Genomic DNA, 22,218 nt, shown 5'->3' on the forward strand with positions numbered 1-22,218 from the left:
GTGTAACAAAAAATGAAATATATATTTACGACGAATGGAAATCATATTTATTGTTTCACAAAGTAAAGAACACGTGAAACTCCATTAGAAAGCTTCTTCCTCATACCAGTTTTCATCAGCTTTTGGCAGGTTAATGCTAATGGCTGCCCTCAGGTTAGCCCAGAATAGGGCACGCTTGCTCCTCTCCTTCGGCCACTCCAGGTAGGTGCGCTTTGCCATGAGAGCTTTCAGCTTGTGATACCTGGCAGGGATAAGGTACGGAGGGATTGGCTCCAGTAAAACGAGGATTAAGCTGTTGGAATTCTCGCTGAATAACTTGTGATGGGCAAAGTACAGCTCATAGTGACACCACTCACTCTGCACAAAGTTGGGAGACAGCACGAAGATCGACTTGTAGCTCTTCTCAATGCAGTTAATGATGTTCTCCACAATGCTCTTGCCAGGCATAAAGTTTCTCTCGTGCTGGCACAGCCGTACGCAGCCCTCCCCCTTCTCCAGGTTGGGGATCAGCTCGTTCTTCACCCACAGCGAATCGCGCTCGCTGTAGGAAATGAAGGCGTGAAATTGCAGAACGGGCCCCTGATCTCCGGGGGGGTTGTGCCAAGCTCTGCGCTTGGTCTGCGTCCACTGCCACGTCATCCGCACGTACCACGGCACATCCAGGTAGATGCACAGAAAGGCCACCACAGCCACCAGCACCAGCGTCAGCAGCAGAGCTGTCACAAGCAGGAGCGTCGTGTTGCAAGCCAGTTGGCTCAGGTGGAAGTCCTTGAGCTCCGTTCCTCGCAAGCCTTCCGGGTACTCGCACACGTACGCCGCCGGCCAGCCAAACAGCTTCCCCCCCGACTGCCTCTCCAGGCCGATAAAGGCTTGCAGCTCACAGGAACACTTGAACGGGTTGTGCCCGGCCTGCAGCTCCCTGACCCTCGGGCAGCTCTGGAAGAAGTCAGCAGATGGGGTGAGGATGGAATTCATCTCTACGTTCAGGAACTGCAGGGATGCAAAGCCACTGCACCCCGGCAGGTCAGCCAGCCTGTTCGACGCCAGGTTCAGCTCTTCCAAGGATTTCAGCGCGGCCACCCCCCTGGGGACGTTGCTGATCTGATTGTTTTGTAGGCTGAGTTTTTTGACGTTGGCTGGCAGGCACTCAAACACGGCGTCGGCCAGCTGATTGGAGGACAGGTCCAGCTCTGACAGAGACTCGGCCCACTGGCATCGCACGTCAGCTCCATCGTGACGCAGCAGGTTGTTGCTCATGTCCAGGTATTTCAGTGACTTCATACGGCTGGTCATGAAGCTTACCTTGCGAAGGCTCTCAAATTTATTCTTCTGCAAGATTAATGTCTCCAGCTGAAGTAGGTTGTCACATTTTTGAAAAAGAAAATCTGTTAAATCATTCTTTAAAAAATTTAGGTATCTAAAGGGACTCTTAGATGAAGGACAAAGCATATGAATCATCTCTGAATCAGCTATTGTCATGTCTGCAATATTCATGTTTGCAAATATTCTGTATACGTCATCCTGTGTGAAGTACAAATCCTTGAGTTGAATTTTCTTCAATGTCAATGCTTTCATAGAGGTACCTGAATAGTCAAAGTCATATCTTTTAATTTCTGACAGTTGTGTTACACAGCTAATATTGAAGTATTCAATGGATGAGTGCCATACAGTCTGAAATAATTTCATAAGAGCATTCCAATCCACTGATACCTGTGTCAGTGTCAGATTTTGTAACCTTGATCCTCGCCTAAAATTAGATAATAAATCTACCAATTTTTTTACATTGTTATTTGTGATTTCTGACAATGACAGGCTTTCTGTAGTATTTTGTATCACAACCCAATCAAAATTCGCTTTGGACTCAGAACTCTTCGTATACAGGAGTGGCAGGCTCGTGGTTGTTTGGTTAGAACCATCTGCTGGAAAATTATCAGAAACGGATGTAAAGAGTTCATCTTCCACAGAGAGGCTGACATGGTTCCAAAAAGTTAATGCAAACAGACACTTGTAAAGTAAAAGGTTTCTGAGAAAGCTCCTATTTTGTGTCATACTGTTTTCTCTTTCCTTGGAGATGCTCAATACTTTTCTTAACTGTCCATCTTTGTTCTAATCCTGCTGGAAAACAAAGAAATACAAGAAAAAAACAGATTGTATTATTAAGTAGCTGTGCAGAAACTGTCAGAAATTTTTTAAAGGTTCCAGTTTCTCATTTCTCTGATTCAAAAAGCAATGATTTTCTAAAATAATTGAGGAGAGACATTCTTTATTAACAGAACATCACTGAATGTTTTATTTGGCAAATATGGTGTATTTAACAAATAGTGAGTCAGTTTTTTACAAAACACGTCTGATTTCATAGGTGTCTAAAATTTGCTGCTTACTTACAGAATTACCCTATGAGACAGTGTATTATGAAGGCCTCCTAAACTGTGTAATCCACTTTGATTAAAAAGTACAATCACTGACAGCACAGTCATCCCCTCCTCAGAGTCTCTCTTACAGGATGTGAACTGGACTCAGAGACATTTAAAAATGGACTTTTGACAGTAACACTTGGACTGAAACATAGGATGGAGGTTCAAGAATCAAAAGCTGAATGTCTTTAGACAGCTTCTTTTAACTGAGGAAACTGGGACAAATTATCTATATTTATGCCTTGGGAAAGTCCACAGAAGAGTTCACTTCTTGTTTGAGCTTGAGCATTTCCTGAATTCAGACTGAAAGTGGGGCGCTCACATGACTGGTTTGTCACAGACACACACAGAGAATACCAGACACACACTGGGAATATTTGCAGGCTACACAAAAATATATGAGTTGTAGAACCTCTGTAAACAAAATCCAGCCCTGATCTAAGGACACTGACCTTAAACATATCTGTTGAGAAAGAGAGGTTTATTTAAACAGACTTTAGAGGAAAAAAATCATAACTATGCCTTTGTTTTGCTTTTCCTTATTAGAAGTCACTTTTTCTTTCCAAATGTAGGAGTTTAGGGTAGCCAGCCTCTCCTTGTTTAAGTCAGCCATTGAGAACAGTGTCTTAAATCTCCTTTTAGGTATTGCATAAATCCATCAGACCGCCCCTCTAAAAGAGGAACTGGTAAGAACTTGGCTAACACTTTTATATGTGTAAATATTATTTAAGGTTGTTTTCCAGATTTCTAATATCTTTTTTTTTCCTCTTCTTTCCCCGTCCCTCACATTAATTTTAAATCAGTGTTGCATGAATCTTCCCTTAGTACTTACTAATGACTGCACTGGCCTTAAACTTTCCCTTGATATTGAAGGGGCTAAATTGTGAGTTTGTATTTCTAATAACTCTACAATGAGACGGTAGCCGTCACCTGATGAACTGATTTACAACGTCAAGGACTACATTCACTGCACCATTAACCATTTCACTAGCTTTCTCAGAATTACTGGGGCAAAATACATGTTTCACTTATCTAATAATAGAAGGGAAAAAAAAATAAAAAAGAGAGAAGAAGTCCACTAAGTTCTTTTGTAAAGAATGCATGAAACTAAGCTTGGAAAACATTTAGAAATAGTGGGGTAATATAGCAGAACTTTTCCAGCCTTTTTCTAAATTCTCATTTAGAAAAATTATATGCATCACAGCCCTCAAAAGACATTTGGGCATCTTCACTCCTGTTCTTCTGATTGTTTGGGCAAATCTACTAATGTGTTTATAATTAAACAAAATATGTAGCTTCGAGAGAAAGCTAAAAAAATTCTACCCTTAAATCACTATTCCTTCTTCGGATAAAATTTCAGCAATATCCATGGACTAAGGATATGATTCTTCTACATGTGTTTTTTCTTTCTCATTCATATCTCCTAGCATTCAGTCAAATTATTTATGAATAATTTCAAATTCCAAACTTTCTTTAGCATATCCTATGAAGCAACACAAGTAAAAACTTTTATAACATATAACCTGTGAGTTGGGGGCTAATACTGTAGAAATTATCCATTATAGTCATATCACTTTTAATTCATAACTACCCTCATGTCTTCAAGCTTGATGAAAAAAGCTTAATCAAGAAAAGCAATCCAGGAGGGTAGGCAAGCCAAGAGCATAGCAAGAAAGTAACCTGTTGTTAAAGAGAGAGGGGAAAGATAAAAAATGAGGTTTTAAGAGTCTTTCCTATATAAAATTGGTATAAACTGACTAAACTTCTATGTAAGAATATATTTAGCTAAGACACTTCAGTATTAGGGCATGCACTTTGTAAGTTACCAGCATAGCACACAACTCTAATGTTACAAACATGCCTTTCACAAGAATGAAACACATGATCAAGTTAGATCCATTCCTGAACTGTAGAAAAACTATTGCTATAACTCTGCCCTCCCTTAACTATGGGTGTAGTGCTAATAAAAAGAGACTGCTACTTGGACACTTCCTTTGGATAAATATTCCAAACACAAGCAACTTTACCATCGTTGCATACTTATATGCATGAAACAACATCGTACACTTGCTAGGGAAAACAAAGCTCATTTTCAAATAAGATACCAAATATAAAACAATTCCAGCTAACTAGCAACAGCATAAAGTCAACAAAATTAAAACTTTCTCACCAGAAATCCCTGCTGTCCAAAAAGGCAGAAAATGTTCTCAGGTAAACACAAAAAGAAAACTTCCCATAACTCCACCCCACTGAATAACAATACTTAGGAACGCCCACATTTTTATATACATGCCTGTGCCATCTACTGACAGCTTGTGAAATGGCATTTGCTTTTCTCCAGATGTATTTTTCACATACAACGTTACTGTAATATTCCCACTATTCTATTCTTTGTGTTGAACTTTGTGGTTTTATGCCTTGCAATATATTAAACAGGAGAAAAATGAATCTTTTTAACCAACTTTCTACCTTCATTAAATTAATATGAAAATAAGTATGTCTTTTGAATAAGAAATTCAAACACCTTCCCAACTGAACTAAATAATGATCTAAGTCTATATGCATTATTGTAATTTTTTGTGCATTTTGCTATACCAATTTAGTTGTCAGGCTCTTACCAAGGCTTATAAAAGTACTATTTGTCTTAGTTTAATTTCCATTTAATGGGAATGGAATAATAATCCCTCTCCTGCTCCAGCAGTGTTGTGATTAGGTTAAATAGTGAACATGGAAACATTGAGTGGGATTTGGTTCAGGTTTTTTGTTTTGGCTTGTTTTGTTTTTTTAATTAAAATGGAGCAGTGACTTTGGTACTGAATGCCCAAACACAGTTATCATCCTGGTAAAGACATAAACTAGTTTCTCTTTATTTCTGTATAATGTTGGTCAGAAATTCCACCATAGCTGAGATCTAAATACAGAACTGCCACACTATAACCTGCCTTTCTGGGTTAACATATCATAACACATTCATGATTTAATATTTCAATGATTCAGGAAGCAGAGGAAATAATCTTTAAAATTACTTTCACTTTGAGGCTTATTCTATATATTATATTTAATTTCTCAGCCTCAAGTGAAAAGACATCATCCAAAAATTAAATGGAAAGATAGGGCAGATAGTAAGCAACAGAATATGGAAAATTAACTGCTATTATGCTGATGAGTCTTATAGTAGTACTCTTATGATTTTATGATTCATTCTCCATTTCTGTCAATTCAGACAAGACTTTTCATGGTTGATTTCCAAATTACAGCTTATAATGATGTTACATACAAACCTTCCCAACTGCCTGCTCTTAGCTGGAAAGACTTTGCTATCCATCCTTAGGATGAGATGAAATCCTAAGGTCATCCTAATACCTTGCTTCTACCAAATACTCATTCTTTTGTAATGTAACAGCTGAACTGCTTGAACATAGCCTACATATTACTCTGCTGAATACAGAACCAGACATACAGTTGGTACTGTGTATTAACTGCTGTAGGGTAGAGACTCTTATTCCAGAGGATCTCTTCTATTCAGTGACAGTATGAGCTGCCACTGGCACTGTTTGCATGCCTACATACCGAAGACAGATGAACAATACGTTAAACAGCAAAATAAGCATATTACCATTAATTGCATGCCATTAACCCTTCAGATTTACCACTCAGATTTACTAGCGCAATCACTGGAAGTAAATTAATACAGTCCACGAACACCAAGCATACTTCCATGTTCTGTTAAAAGTAGCCAAATGTCTTTTCATCTTTATTTATATTTATCTATTTATTAACAGGCAAGTATCTTTTCTGATACCCATTAGAAAGATGATGACATAGTAATAACAAACATCAGAGAAATCTGAGTGGAAGTGTTCAATCTCTAATGTTTATTTATTTCAAAATCATTTGCAATATTACCATAGTGAAACAATACAAGTGAAATCAACTAATGAAAATTGAAAGAGAAAAAAAATAGAAAATGCTAAGTGTAAAAGTCTCAAATTCAAAAAAGTAGTTTAGGAACTTACAAAATCTATGCATTGTTATATCCAAACAGATTGACATCCCCATTCATATATGTTAATTTCACCCTTAGGTGATAACTTTGTGTTACAACAGTGACTAAAAATGTCTTGCATTAATAATGTCTTGCTGCTCTATAATATGCATGGTCATGTAAAGAATCTACAAAACTGACAGTGCAAGATCCATGTTACAGTCAAAATTATTCCCTGTCATGGGTTAAACAATCTCCAGCTACCATGATTCCTCCTAATATATGGCTCCTACTCTTCCACAAACTCCACTGAAAAGCGAAGGGAAATCCCTAGGTTCACTCTAGACTTCATTTTCAATAAATATATCTAACATTAATAAATTACCCAGCAGTCCTTGACACTTAAATTCTCACTGAAAGACCTTCAAAAGAAACTTATTATGTAGGGCCACAAACATTTGGTATGCTACCAACTACCTTAATGAGAAACTTCAGAAACTTATGCCTGGTCAATGTCTAAGTCACATAGCATGATCGGTATTTGTGAAACACACTTCTGAGAACTTGGGGCATTGTTTTGTGACCTCTTGGAGTAGCTCTCCTCAGTGGCTCACAATGTGCTAGTTTGCCTCCCATGTCAAAAGTAACTTCTCTCCTTGGCAGACTAGCGATAGAAATGATGCGATGACGAACTGCGGAATTGCCTTTCATCACTGTAGAGGGCATGCTTCGCCTTTAAATGAGGTGGCAAAAAGAGGCATGGGTAATGAGGAATTACACAGAAAAAGAACCACAGGCTGTTGGGAAGAGCCTCAAACCCCTCTGCTCAACCCAGGGTTTCACCAACTGGAAATGCGTGCACGCACCGCCGGCTTCTATCAGGGGCATTTCCTGTAAACACGGCGATAATGGAGATGCCAAGCAGAATCCGAAAAACTACATCTCAGTTTAATTCCGCAACGCCACGGGTCAGTAAGTGCTCACTTTGAGGAAAGATTAGACTTTCTAAAAAGAAAATAATACATTTTTATGCCAGTTCAGCGACTAGATTAATTTGGGCTTTCTCTCTCAGAGGATGGTTGAGCACTGAACCGGCTTCCCAGTGAAGCAGACACCGCACCAAGCTTGTCAGAGTCCAGGAAGAGTTTGGAGACAACATTCTCAGGCACGTGGTGTGATGCTTGGCGTGTCCTGCACAGGGCCAGGAGTTGGACTCGTTGATCCTGACAGGTCCCTTCCAACTCAGCGTCTTCTGCGATTCTATGAAATTCACCCCTTTTCCGTCTCAGCACGGACGCGGAGGCACCGCCGGCCCTGAGGGACGCGCGGTCCCGCTGGGGCCCGTGAGGGGCGGGCATGGCGGCCGGGGCGGCTCCCCGGGCTGGGTCAGAGGAGCCTGGAGGCCGGGGACGGAGCGACGCGACTCCTCCGCAACAAGAGGCCGCCTCACGCAGCCGGAAGGAGAGCGAGGGACAAGAGCCAGCCCTCCCTCCTCCCTGGGGCCGGCCCGGGCTGCCTGGCCCGCTCTGCCTCCTCCCCCCGCTGCTGCCGACGTGGCGGGGCGGGGAAGGGAAGGAGCTGGGGGCGCGCCGGTCGGGGCACTGCTGAGCGGTAAGGAGCACGGCGATTTTTGTATTTTCTGCCTCTTTTGACACTGGCTGCGCCACACAGCTCTGTCCCAGGAGGGAATTTCGAAAAGGGAAAAAAAGAAAAGGAGAAGCGGGAAGTTGTGGCCGCTGCGGGCTTGCGGGAGCGGCGCCCCGGCTGCCGCAGGCAGAGGGCAGAGGACAGCGGGGCAGGGGCAGCTGCTGGCGGCGGGCGCCAGGGGAGGTTCGCCTGCGCTCGCCGTGCCCGCAGGGTCCCGCGGAGCAGGAGCGACAGCGGGCGTCGAGCGAGAGGGGAGCAAGATGCCGTCGCCAAAAATGTTATTCCTCCCTGCTGCTCGGGGACGGTGATTCGTGCCCGAAGGCGCCCGGCGGCGGCTGGGCTTCGCTTTCTAGAAGAGGTGAAACTCCTCGGACGCTGGGCAGGTGCCGCTACCGCCGGCCCCTTCAGCGCGGCTGGTCGGTGCGGGCCGGGCACTCCCCTGCCTCTGGTCCGGGCCGGCCTTAGCATCTCCGTCACGAACTCCCCTTAGAGTAACTCCCTTTGGGCTGAGCTGTCCGAGTTGATTTGGATCAAGACAGTCTCATGGATGAGAGGCTGAATGACTCTGACCCCGGGTGCAGCACGGCTCGTGTGTTCTGACAGACGCGGTGATTTGATGTTACGTGCCGTGCTTCTTGGAAGGTTCAGCAGGCAGCTGCAGGGACCGTGGCCCGAGTGGTACCCAAAGATGACTCAGTACTGCAAAAGTCCATGTGCACGTCTGTGTGATCCTTTAAGCTAGGCTTACTCAGAGCTGATGCCAATTCAAAATTATGAAGTATGTGTGTAAAGGTTTTACAGATTTTAATAGAGAATCCTTATATCTCATGATGGAATTTGTTTTACAAATACAAAAATTTTCCTTAGGTGATGCTTCCCATCACACAGTGAGTAATGTTAAAACAATAGCAATAGTTCCCTGCACTAAAGCATTTTATAATTTTTGCTGTCCTTTTAATGAAAAGCTGTCAAATACAAAGATTCTGACTTGAGAATTCATGTTTTCTAAAGATAATTAAGGTACAGTGTAAGCTGAAGTAATACAAGTGGTAGCAAGTGCTTACTTTTTTACTTATGTTTCTTGTTCACTGATCCAAAGTGCTACTCTCGGAACTGTTTAAACAAGTGATCTACTTTCACATTAGATAAACAGACTGCTAAAGCTATAGATGTAGTCTATAGTCTACAGTTCAGTAGACTTTAATAAAATATACTCATGTAAATACATGCTTCTCAGGCAAATTTTTCCTAAATCTCAGTTGTTTTGCTTTTTACCTTTTTTTCCACCCATCTGGTCTCTCATAGAACCTCCATTCTTCCTGACAGATGAAAACCTTTAAGCCATATTTAATTAATATAAGAGTCAATGAAAAGGCAGCATCTACAGAGAGGACTGTACAAGTCTTTTTATGCCATGCAGCTCAACATTTTGCAAGCTCTCTGTCAAGGATTGTCTTCTGAGTGCCAAGTATACTGTTGTTACCAGCAAGTAAGTGTTAGTAATCACAGACTAGTAGTCCTTTTGGACTCTGGAAGTGCCCCTCCTTAATCCGCTGCAGCTCATACTCTGTGGCTTTATCTTTGTCCGTCAGGATCCTCAACCTGATGACTGCACAATGGTGGAAAATACCTCCAAAATTATATTGGAAGATAAGGAATAAATAAGAGAAAACTGTACAAAACCCAAAAAAATCAGTAATTACCTCATACAAGCTTACCTTGGCTTCAAAATTGAAGTATAATCACACAGCTGGAATTTTTGGAGATGGTGAGAAGTGTTGCACTCCCCAAAGAGCAAGACTTTGGAACAAGTGATACGGAAGCAGTGTGAGCAAAGAGTGTGCTATGGCTGTGTCTGGGAAATGGTTCTGGGGCCCATGGCCTGTCATGTTCACAGATTATGCCCCTCCTCAAACACATGACTATCACCACAATTTTAGTTACAGAGAGTTATCCTCCCCTCTATCAGCAGGCTGTAGGGACCTGCATATGTCGCAGTGATGAAAGGGAGAGCAAGAGCTTATTGGCTATTGCAGCTCAGATTATTTTGTTCTGCAATGGTCTTTCATACTAACCAGGTGGAAACTGTTAAACTGCTACATTTGACTTCTCCAGGCAAATCAATATCCTTTCACCCTCACCAAGCCATATTTTGGAAAACATTAATGCTGTTTTTCATATTCGAGTGAGATCCTGCAGAGTGGAGTATTTACAGTATTATCCTGACACCAGTGCCAGCGTGATGCATGTGCCACAGGTGTCCATGCTTTAGGAGGTCTTACATCAAGGCTGTATTGTTTTTCAGCAGTAGCATATGGTAAACACTGTGTATTTTATAGTAAACATTCAAATGTTTATGGTATCTAAATGACTTCACTTTCTATATTCAGGACTGAAGATGTCTGAAGATGTATCTGATGGCACCCCATCTGAAGAAAAACCTGAAATAATGGAAATGCCCACCAATGAAGTATTGCCTCACGAATCAGTACCACACCTCGTAGAAGCTGAAACCTTACATGAGTCTTCACAAGATCAACATGGACAGGTCACTCAGAATGTCAGCAATAGAGAGGAAGGAGACATACTCATTAATGAAAACCCTTTGACTGAAAAACCCGAAGGCCTGCCTTCCAGCCTGCCTTCCAGTGAAGAGACAACTGAAGATGTGCCCACTGAGTGCATTGAAACTGTAAGCCTTGATGCAGAGCCTGAATTGGAAGAAACACTGCATGAGCAGAGCAATCCAGTAAGCAATACTACTTAAAAGCCCTCCTCTCCCTGCATTGTAAGGGCAGAATTTTGTATTATGTACATGCTTTTTTTCACAAAAACCTAGGGAGCTATTCAGAAAACCTGCATAGGGATAAATTAAATTGCAACACCAAGCTTTTGAAAACTAGGAATAATTTAATTTCACTTTGCAAGTATGATATTAATTTGGTTTTTCAAGTCTGATGGCAATAAAACTTGCATTATGTAGAGGTGATATGTTACTGGAGCCTTTCTTGAGACAACAGTTTCTTAACATGATTTAAGTATGGAATACTGATAATTGCTTAACACTACCCATTACTGTGAAAGGTGTGCACCACCTCCTCTGTGTTTTTATTGAACTCAGTTGTTAGGAGTTCCCTGTGCACATCTGTTGAATTACACGTGGGGAGACTTTGGAAGAGAAGCCTCCAACTCTGCCTCCTGCCTCCAACCCAGGAAGGAGACATGTTTCTGCCTCTCCCTAATATTAGCCCTAATAAACTTGCATGGCTTTATAGGATTTGCTGCCTGAAGAAATATTAGGACAACTGTAATGATGTCTCTGGAGTTTAAGGCTCTTCCAGGAATAGATTATGTGATCTGTGCTTCTGCTTTTTTGTGCACAGGAGTTTGAACTCCACATAATATCCAATCTATCACCTCCTATTAAATGCCAGACTTTGTTGCCTGATAGGTTATTTGTGTTTCCTCCTGTCTTTCGAGAGCAAGATTTTTAGATAGTGGAGTAACATCTTCGTTCTTGTAGGCTGCAGACTCCTCATCTAAAGCAAGTAGATGGGGAGCTTGGGGTACCTGGGGAAAGTCTCTCCTGTCATCAGCTTCTGCCACAGTAGGTAAGTGTTCAGTTGGTAAAGTGTGTGGAAATAGTAATTTTCATGTGTCATTAGACAGGTTAGTGTTGGATCTTAAAGATTCATAGACATTTTTGCCTTGATAAGCTTGGGAAACATGAATTTTTTAAAAAGGAAGATGAACCTTCCTTATTATTCAAATTATGGACAAGGCACTAGGCTTGTCTATAAAGGTAATGAATTACTTGATTATGATTTCTTCATAGAAATTCTCAATTAATTACTTGATTGTGACTTCTTCACAACTTCTTCATAATCCATTACAATTATTATCAGCCAAAGGCCTATGGTTTCTCAAGTCAAAGCAACCCAGATTCATGCTCATGCATGTTAATGCTTTGTATGCCAGGTTTGTCTCCTGCCTACACAACATGAATTAACTTCTAGTAAATATTCCAGCTTTCATTGCCACCCAGTGAAATTGTCACACTAGATTTCAGACAGTAGAGCAACGTATTGAAACATGAGCCCTATACTCCCTCTCCCTGTACTCTCATTTTCAATAGTAGGTCAGTACAAACTGCCCTTGTGAAGATTTTAGGGAAAACTTAATTATTGCTCTTTGAAAACTCACAGACAAAAAGCAAAGCATAGAAATATGTAGTTATCAGTGGGAAGTAATTTCTCACAAACCAGAAATGTTTTGTAACAAAAAAATCTGTTAGCTAGTCAGTTCTCATAAAGGATTCACAGAACACCTTTAAAAGATGAACCTAGGAATTAAAATTAATTGCTAGTTACTAAAAATGAGTTCAACAGAGGTAACTGGTTTTATGATCCCATATAAGGCTGAATGATTCTCCTCCTTATCTCTTCTGTTTCATGGACAGTGAAAGGTTTCTGTCTGTTTCTCAGAAGAGGAGGGAAGTCCCCTTGTCCTCTTTTTTTTAGTAACACCCACAGTCAGGAGTACATAACTATATTTTCTTTCAGGCAGTCCAACAGTTAACATTTCTAGTTACCTTTAGAATGGGTTTCTAGAGTGTGTGGAACAAGTTTGTTGTGTAGGCAGTCTGACTTGATAAGGTTGTGTGATGTCTGTTTTGAATAGGCATGTCATCGCCACAAATATACATTTTTAGGATTATTATTGTCTAAAAATTAGCTTTTTTGTTCCAGTTGGAACGAGTCAAGTTGCTTGGAAAAAGAGCATCCACATGCAGAAAAGGAAAAGGAAAATTTTAGAATCATTTTAATTCAACATCAGAATGTTTGCTTTATTTCACACTGAAGACCCATCTATTATTTAGGTGCTGGCAGTGACCAAGAACAACTAGGAAAGCACCTAAAACCAGATGTGTGTAAAGCAGCAGTTCCCCCTGTTTTCCTATTTCCTGGAATCTGCAGCATAGACAGACTTCCTGACCCTGAGATCAGGGTAGGTTGAGCTTCTATGTTACTGTCCAATAATTTTGAATCTAACTTCATGATTAAAAACAAAATAGACTTTGAATTAAGCAGAAATCAAATGTACATTCTTCCATATTTTCTGAACCCAAGGTAACTTGAGTAATGTGTATGTAACACATAGCTAGTCTTAGATTTGTTCCAGGAAATCAATGCACCAAGTAATATTTTATATTCCTGATGTAGAGGTCTTATTTCCTAATTGTTTATTATGAAAGCTTATGCTTGATCCTGTGAAATATTTACCATCTCTCACTGTCACGGACAGGATATGGTACTGTGTAGACCACATATCTCCTTCAGTATGATAATTCCCTAGTGAGATATATGGAAAAAAAGAAAGCTATTGGGGATTTCTATAAGCTTTACTATTATTGTTATTATATATTTATTATTCCCCTTCAAGTTGCTCCATTTAATATCTGATCAGTTCATCTCCTATTCCACCCCAGAAAATAGTTTTGCTATGGACCAGTCCATTGTAAAGTTGCTATTCCTTCAGTGTAGCAGGTGCTGTAACTAAAACAGCCTTCTTGGAGTTAAGACTTAGCAGCAATACCTTCAATGTGTGATTTTTCTGTTGTTCTGTCATGTTGTACAACACAGCTGCTTGTCTGGTGAAATATTTACTATTCCTTATATTTTTCTTCAAAATCATACTTTGTAAAAACAGCAGAAATAGTTTGAGGTGTACTAAATAATATTTTAAAAGCTTAAACAAATACATTCTGCTGTTAACAAAAAGTATCATAGACCAGCCTGGGTTGGATGGTACCTTGAAAAGTCTAGTTAAAGGTTTTGTGGGAAAGGCTTTATGCATCTAGATGAGATTATCTAGTGTGTTGTCCAGTCACATCTTGAAAACCACCAGCAATGGAGACTCTACCATATCCCTGGGTAGGTTTTTTCAGTGAATAATTTTTCTTATTAATTTTTCTTGCATTCCTGCCTATTTAAGACTGAGTTGAAATGTTGTTCCAATGATCTCAGTTTCATTATCCTTCAAACACTGATAGAGAATACACAAACACATGAGCATTTTTAATGCATGGCTATAGTTTGTTCAGCACAGCTGATTTTAGTTCCTGATAATAACACGGTTTCCATATAATTTGTCTCATCCTCCTTTAAGTAACTCTGCACATACAGGGTTTGTTTTGGTGGTAGTTTTTTATTCCAAAGAAAGTATCTGTTGTATTTGAACTGAATTTGACATTATTTGGATCAAGGTTCCCATGACAAGAGAGATGTGATACACATCTGTGATGCTTTTGGATTAGTTTCGGTCACTGCCTGAACCATGTTTGGGGTCTTAACACTAGATGTCACACTAAGCTAACTATTGAATCAGCTTCATCAACGAAGTGGAGTGATTTCTTTTGTTTTTAAAAGGTGCAAGAAAGTTGGTTCCTCCTTGTGGAACCACAATGGAGCAGAACCACTGAAATAGTTGCTGGAATGATGAGATGGGAGAAGAAGGCTCACTGTGATATGGAGGAACAACTTGTACTAATTATCAACATTTTAGTCTCTTTCTTTTCAATTGTGTTTTTTAGTAAATCAGCCATTACGCAATCCAGTCTTTTAAGTGTTGGTAAAGCTATCCTGCTCAAAGGGGGGCTATTAACAGCTAAATCAATTAATGGGTAGTAGCCACTGAAATGCATAGTCCCTCACCTGTCTGCCTTCTCTTTATACCAGCACTCATGTTCCTCTGAGTTCCCTCTAATCCAGTTTAGGAAGCTAAACTGACATAAGAATAACTCGAGGAAGGAAAAATCCTAATTTTCTGCCTCTTCAGTTCCTTGAACCGACTCTTTGGAACCTGTTTCAGGGCAAGCAGGAGGAATATGGGCAGGAGTAAAACCTCCCATGACTGCACCAAGAAGCCATTAGGTTGGCTTACCTGTAGCAGCAAACTCTCTATCCCCAGGGCTTATATGAGGCAAAATATATTTTCAGCAGCTTGTGACTTGCATTTTTAAAAAAGCTTCTATGCTTTAAAGCTTGGCTCTTCGGTTTTTCTTCCAACTAATCTATCAGCTCTCTTTATGAAAGTGACTACCTCATGCAAGCCTTACCTTTCATATGCTGTGGTGTTTCGAGTGAGGTATGTCATTCATAAGGTGCTGTCGTAATGGTGCTCAATGAGCTGCATTTCCAAGGAAAGTCTGTTCTCTATCATGCTGTATACAAGTGCTTCACTCTGTAAGTTCAGGGTGTTTTACCTTTAAGGCTAAGTTGCTAAGACTTGCAACCTGTCAATACATTCATGCCGTAAAAGTAACTTAAAAATAACCCAGCTGGTTGACTCACATGATCCCTGAAATTCATACTACAAGGCTGCATAATGCATCTTTCTAATGTATTGTTTGTAATTAATGTTCTGCTCTCTTGATTATTTTGTTCTTGTGTGTATTCTCATGTAGTTCCTCAACCATGAGAATGGCACATAAAATATCAGACACCCATAGTTCTCCTTGGTATGCTGAAAAGCACTTTTTGTCACTCAGTAGGACAGAACAAAATGTCACTTGAGATGTCACTGTGTTCATGAGCTTGGATATTATTAATCATGGATATGTGCAATAATCTGCATTGCACAGCTTAAGTTGACTTCTCTGCAGAACAGAAATGCCAGTGCTGCAGATAACGTGAAACTAAAGTATTAAAACATTGCAAATGTCTTTTCTATTTTCTATAGATACTATTCCCCTGTTGCAAAATAAAGTACAATACTAGAAGAAAGAAGCTGGGTGTTGTGCTTGTACTTTAGTTATGCTTCTACTTTTTGTGATCATAAAGAGGATAATTAATCTCTTCAGACTTTTTTTTTTTTCATTTCATAGATTCAGCTGATTAAGGGAAAACTACTTGGGTTGAAATCACATGGTGGTCACAACTATTTTGTAAATAACACTTTACGGCTGTAGTAGCAAAACCCCTTTTTACAGTTATTCCTTTTTAAGAATGCTGAATGCAAGTAACAGATGGAAGGAAATGTGGATGCTTTTGGGGTTGGCAGTCCCGTTTGCTTTCTGCCATGTCTTTTAACATGGGCTTATAGTCTAGAAGAGACTGAGAACTAATAAAATGGTGTTAAAAGCCTTTATGCTTGTTGCTGTTATTGAAACCTGTTATGCTTACAATAAGGAGATCTGAATCTAGTCTCATTTACTAGATTAATTGGAGTGATTCCTCATTTATAGACTAGATAGCAGAGGTATTATAAGAATCTAGCCTGGGGTTTTTTTGTTTTAACTGCAAGGAAGAGAAATTTTGTGAAGGCTTGAAGTGAATGGAGTGCCAATAAGATAGCCTAAAAGGGAGCACAATGGGGTCCCACTTTTTAGTGTACAAAATCAGAGCACCGCTGGATTTTCCACATCTCTATACTTCATGTAGTGGAGTGCTTATCTTCCAGCTAGTTTCAGGTTCCTCAGTTTCTCATCTGGTGAAAGATGATCATTTAAGGCCTCAGTCTTTGTCTTTAGCTTGAGCCAGATGAGGCTTCACTCATGTTACTAGACTAAATTTTGATCAGTTCTTGTCAGGTAGGACACAGGTTATAAAGACGGTGTGGTAGCCAGGGACAGAATCTCAGACTCTTCCCCATCTGTGCCACTGAATCAGAGAGTCCAGTTGCCTGTGACTACTAAATGGACAAGGGATCAGTGGTTCCTATACAGAGTGGTTTAGGTTTCAGACATAGTGAACTGCCCTCCAGAGCTGTCTGCCTCTCTCGGCTCTGCTGGGAATCCAAAGCTGCTGAGCTGAGAGGTAGAAGGTAAGAGAGCTTGCAGTGAAGTGGGATGTATCTGACTAAAGCATTTGTGAGTGCTGTAATCTGGCCTTGGGCAGATCAGGCAAACCAAAAGGCAGGTCATGTTGTTAGGCAGTGTTAGCAAAACCTGCCTTCTGAAATGAAAAATCCCAGCTAGGAACATGAACAATAATATTCAGTGGAAATTGCCAGCCAGTAGAAAGGCAAGGAATCATGGAGGCAAGAGAAACAAAAGCAACAACACAGGGAAAAAAGAGTGCTTTCTTTCAATAGCTCACAGTTAACAATGCCCATTGCATAGCTCTTCTGTCTACTGTTACAGAAGAGTAAATGGAGATGTCAGAGGTGTCAGCTCAGTTGCATTGGCACACACAGTGTAACAAAATGAGTGCATCTTTAAATTCTCTTCCATGACCTCTTTTATTTCTGTGCCTTTTGAAGTTACAACTAATCATTTTCATTTCCAAGGCAACACGCGTGTCTGCCATGTTTGTGCACATATGTGTATCTAATGGTTGCTTCAGTTGTGGTCTTCTGATCTCATCTGGTTTTGCTGCTGCAGTCAAGCATACATGCCTTATAGCTTAGTTCAGCAAAGCCACCCCTAGCTAACCTGGAAAATTTTCTTATTATTTTAGTGCATGTAACCACAGCCCCGAAAATGCTGCCTTTTGTAGGTCAGTAAATATCAATACAGCAACTGTGTGCTTTCTCTTCTTAAATGTGTTAGCTTGTCTGCAAAACTACGGGAACCAATTCAAGGCAATAAAAAAATCACCAGAAAAAAAGTGGGAAATTGATCTGAACACATGTAACTTTTCCAGACAATTCAAATTTTTGCTCAAAACTTATAGGATTTTTTATATTAACACAGGACAGTAGTGTTTTGTTACCAAGTCAAGTTGATTAAGTCAATGAAAAGAATAAAACTCTTGCCCATTTAAAAATTTGTGAGCAGAAGCAATGGAAAGGCATGTGACAGGCAGTATCTATTATATTAGTGTAAAAGCACAATTAATAGTGATTTGAGTCCCAGGAATTTGAAGATTAAATAAATTACTCCTGAATCTATCCACACTTATATTTTCATTGAGCTCATTAAAATATGTGGGAGATTGGGATTAGACCATGCAGTACACTGCTCTCTAGGACCTGCACTGGAACAGACTTCGCAAAATTCAAGAAATTATCCGGTGATGACTTAAATATTGTGGTGCCGAACCTGGTATGACCTGCACAGTTGAATGCACTACTGTTTTTTGTAAGACACGAGATAAAATAAAGATCATATTTTCTTTAGACAGGTAGAAGCATTTATCTGCCTAGGCTGTTACAGTGTAAAAGATTAGGATCTTGTGCAGCCTGTGAAATTCCTGGTCTCTTCAGGTCTGTTCCTCAGGGGATATCTGTTCTTTGTGGTCACCTCCAGATACTCCAGTTTTCTTGTATGTGATCTTTCAGAGGTGCTGCTTCAGATATGTTTTCTAGAGTATATTTATTGCTGAAGTCACAGAGCACCTGATGTGTCCTTCATCTGGAAATCACAGAATCATAAATCTAAGCTTTCCTTTTTCCTACTCCATTTCAAATAGATTTGCTGCATTTTTCTTGAATCAGATGTTCAAAAGCATATTTGTATGACTACAAATTTGTATCACACACACACACATAGATGTATACATTTATTCAGAATGCTGCAGAACACTGGCAAGTGAAAGACTATGTTGCTCTTGTTAGTGTAACTCAGAAAAGATGCTTTGAACTTCTGTAATAGAATGCACACAGTTGTGGGAAAATGTGGACAACACAATGAATCATTATGCATAACTTTATGCCTTAGATGTCTAGATATCTGCCTGACTATCTGTATTAAGGCCTTTTCTGAAATAATTTATCTATTTACAGTTCAGTTTAACCAAAGAAGTATGAAATTGTCATTAATATTTCTTTTAACTTGTTAGGCAGATAGTTGAGGCACTCTGGATTGTCCTGCTGCTAGAAGTGATAGGTTTCATACAAGATGCACTAACAGTGTACTGTACAAGATAAAAATCAAATCCTGTCACTGAAGCTATTTAATTTTGTGTTGGAAAGAAAAATTGCCCACCTGGTTTGTCATTCACCTGTTGCACCTCTTGTTCACCTGTTGCACCTCAGCTGATACACAGCTGTTAATCTTCCTCGGTTTAGGAAGATTAACAGCTGGATTGCTTGTAATGAGAGAAGTGTATCACAGACATACTTGTGCACATATCCAAAAGCAAAATAGGCAAACTATTTGAGAGTAGTCTTTTTTAAGGGCAGCATTTTTCAACTACAGTTGATGCAGATTAGGAAGATATTGCCTGTCCTTGACTGACTACCAGTCAGTCTACCCTGTCCTGTAATGGGATATTACCAGTCCCTGTGATCTGCTAGTGTAAATAAACTCTGTGTAGAAGACCAGCAAGGCAATCCTGCTCTGTCAAATATATTTGGATAAAAACAGTAGCAACATTTATACTTTATTTTAAAGTAGACCATTTTAATAGAGGACTAGGGAGTCACTGCATATGAATCATGTAAAGGTGGTAAAATCTCAGTAGGAGATCACCTGCCACTGAAGCAATAGTTCTGCCTGTGTCAATTGACATCAGCAGACTTTACAAAGTGTATTTAAATAGTAGCTTTGGGAAGAGACACTTCAGAATTTTGCTTCAAATGTGAAACTAAGGAGCTTAAATCCTGTAATAACTTTGAGGACTGGAGTCAGTATTCCTAAAAACATAGCACCTATTTGGAGTACCGAAGAACAAATGCCTTGCCTCAGTCCTGCAGTCATACACAATCCATTAACTTTGGGTTAATTGTTCTAGAATTCTGAAAACTACATGAGGTCCTGCTGTATGGCCTTAGGAGGATTGTCAGTTTCCATTTAAACTGGTTGCAATAGAATATTTGCATCTTGAAAAGCAGGGAACGAAACTTATGTGTGCCACTGAAATAACTTCTGTTTTCAGATCCAGCATAATTTGTGTTATATTTCAGCTTTATCATTTATATTCAGTTAGTATAAATTTAGTAGAAGAAGTGAATTATTAACCTAGAGAAAATTAAGCAATTGAGGTAAGTTTAATGGATTTTTTGTTTGTCATAATTCATGAAGTATAAGAATATTATGCACTGTTAGTAACAAGTTTTCAAATCATATAGTCTAAAATATGCCTATGATATAGGTCATGGGATAACAGCAGTAAAAGAAAAAGCAGGAACTACCCTAAGAATTCATAGTGGAAGTTCAGCATCCCTGGAAACAGCAGAGCCTCCTGCAGCTGAAACACCAGTTACTCGTAAGTTGAAGTCCACTGAAATTGAACAAACCCTTTCATCCTGCCAAATTAGTTCAATTTACAAAATTGTAATATTTTGGTCACAGAAACCAGTTTACTGTAATTTGTGACTTGCGGGGTTGAAATTCTGCTGTAACCTGCATTTTTTTCTTTTGTTAGAAACAGAGGATTCTCTGGACCAAAGCTCTTCCGAGAATATTCCTTCTTCTCCTTCACCTGGATCTCGTGGCATGCTGTCAGCTATCACTAGCGCTGTACAAAACACAGTGAGTCATTTTAGCTGGTCTCTGCTCTAGTTATTTTTCATTATTTTTAGGTTCAGTTTCACTGAACTGACTTTTTAGGTCACGTTTTTTAAGTTATAGGTCTTTGTAAAAATAGTTCTTTTGTAAGTCTGTTTGGAGTCTTTTCCGTGACAAAATAACTTTTAAATTAAACTGTCAAATTAAAAAATAAAAAGTCAAACAGAAGTAACTCAGTTGCTATGTTGTCACCAGTTTCAGTGAAAAAAAAAATGGTCTCCTAAACTAGGTAGAATTCTCCAAATTTTTGGAAAATCTTTTTTATAATTGTACTATCATCTGATTTTTTATGTTTACAGTTATGTCCTTCTAGAGAAAGTGTGATAGGACTTGTTACCATTTCTGAAGGCAGATAAAATAAGAAAAGACTCCATTTGCTTATTTAAAGGCTTTTACTAAGCTCTCTATTTTTAGTTCCTGGCCTTTACCTTCACCTCTTTATCTAGTCCCTCATTTCATATTAGCCTTCTCAGAAGGGGGTCTGATTGCAAACTCAGTGAGGCAAAATCTTTTGTTCAGAGTTCTTTCCTATTACACTGTCCTTGTATTTTGTGTGTTGAACTTCATCCTTTTCTCTTTTTTGGGGGTTTCATATTTTGCAAAATCCTGTACCATACCATTTCCAAATCAATTTTTGTGTCATCTTCTTCTCCTACTTTTTTTTTCACCTTTAAGTATGGTGTTTCATTGAAATGAAAAGAGACTTTAAACATTGGCTGCAAAAGCATGGAAGATTAATTCCCCACTGAGCCAGTTTTATGAAGTGGCAGTTCTTTTTTACTGTAATACCCAGTTCACTCTGACTGGATTTTGGGAACAGAAGGAGATTCCTATAGATTATTCCTAAGACTGTTTCTACAGAACCTGGAGCATCATATGGCTTGTGAGAGCTGGCCACCAGTAAGATTACTTAAGCATTATACTAGATTTGCAAATAAGAGAATGTGCTTGTAGCCAGCCTGGGGAGGCTGCTATACCACAGCGATCAATGTGGTACAAAAAGAAACACTTTAAGGTCTCAGTAAGTCATCTGTGATGCCATTTGAGACTTTGGTAGGGTTTTCCATTATATATCAGGTTACATCAGCCTTTGAGTATCTGACACACACATAATCCAGATTGAAATGGAAATCATTAGCCAGTGAAACTTCTTCAGTGTACATAAAAAATATGAAGACACAGAAGAACATATGTATTTAAGTAGACAGCCTCAGAGTCATCAGAAGTGTTAAAATTTTAAAAATCAGGTAAGGCAGAGTCTTCTGTTCATGATGGACTTGGCTCCATATTATTCATATCTAAAACAAGTTCCTACAAACCAGATGCCATTGGATAAAATTAAAGTGGTATTCATAGAATTACAGAGCCACAGAATAGTTAGGATTGGAAGAGAACTTAAAAATCATCTAGTTCCTATGCTCCTGCCTTGGGCATGGACACCTTCCATTAAACCAGGCTGCTCAAAGCCTGATCCAGCCTGGCCTTTGAGACCTCCAGGTGTGGGGCATCTGCCACCTTTCTGGGCAACCTGTTCCAGTGCTACACCATCCTCATAGTGAAGAATTTCTTCCTGATAGCCAATCTAAATCTACCCTCTTTCAAAGTAAAGCCATTCCCTTTTGTCCAAACACTGCTTGCCCTTGCAAAACATCCCTCTCAAGCTTTCCTGTAGGCCCTGGTCAGGTACTGCAAAGCTGCTAGAAGGTCTCCTCAGAGCATTC

At 39.6% G+C, this 22,218-nt stretch overlaps 2 protein-coding genes across 3 annotated transcripts in view; one reads left to right on the forward strand and one right to left on the reverse strand.

Annotated features, from left to right (window-relative positions):
• LOC120752864 (toll-like receptor 1) lies at nt 1-4,649 on the reverse strand. The gene is made up of 2 exons (XM_040064575.1): nt 4,585-4,649; nt 1-2,112 (listed from the first exon to the last, which is right to left on the reverse strand). The coding sequence occupies exon 2, from the start codon at nt 2,047-2,049 to the stop codon at nt 85-87; it is 1,965 nt and encodes a 654-aa protein (XP_039920509.1). The 5' UTR covers nt 2,050-2,112; nt 4,585-4,649; the 3' UTR covers nt 1-84.
• A 3,314-nt stretch (nt 4,650-7,963) lies between these two features.
• FAM114A1 (family with sequence similarity 114 member A1) overlaps nt 7,964-22,218 on the forward strand; it is a 31,994-nt gene continuing 17,739 nt past the window's right edge. For both annotated transcript variants that reach the window (XM_040065735.2, XM_058420813.1), the window contains exons 1-5: nt 7,964-8,010; nt 10,437-10,795; nt 11,570-11,657; nt 20,082-20,195; nt 20,355-20,461. In XM_040065735.2, the coding sequence (XP_039921669.1) occupies nt 10,445-10,795; nt 11,570-11,657; nt 20,082-20,195; nt 20,355-20,461 (660 nt within the window). In that variant the 5' untranslated portion in view covers nt 7,964-8,010; nt 10,437-10,444. The remainder of the gene's footprint in view (nt 8,011-10,436; nt 10,796-11,569; nt 11,658-20,081; nt 20,196-20,354; nt 20,462-22,218) is intronic.

The sequence above is a fragment of the Hirundo rustica genome, chromosome 5, assembly GCF_015227805.2.
Source record: "Hirundo rustica isolate bHirRus1 chromosome 5, bHirRus1.pri.v3, whole genome shotgun sequence".
NCBI lineage: Eukaryota > Metazoa > Chordata > Aves > Passeriformes > Hirundinidae > Hirundo > Hirundo rustica.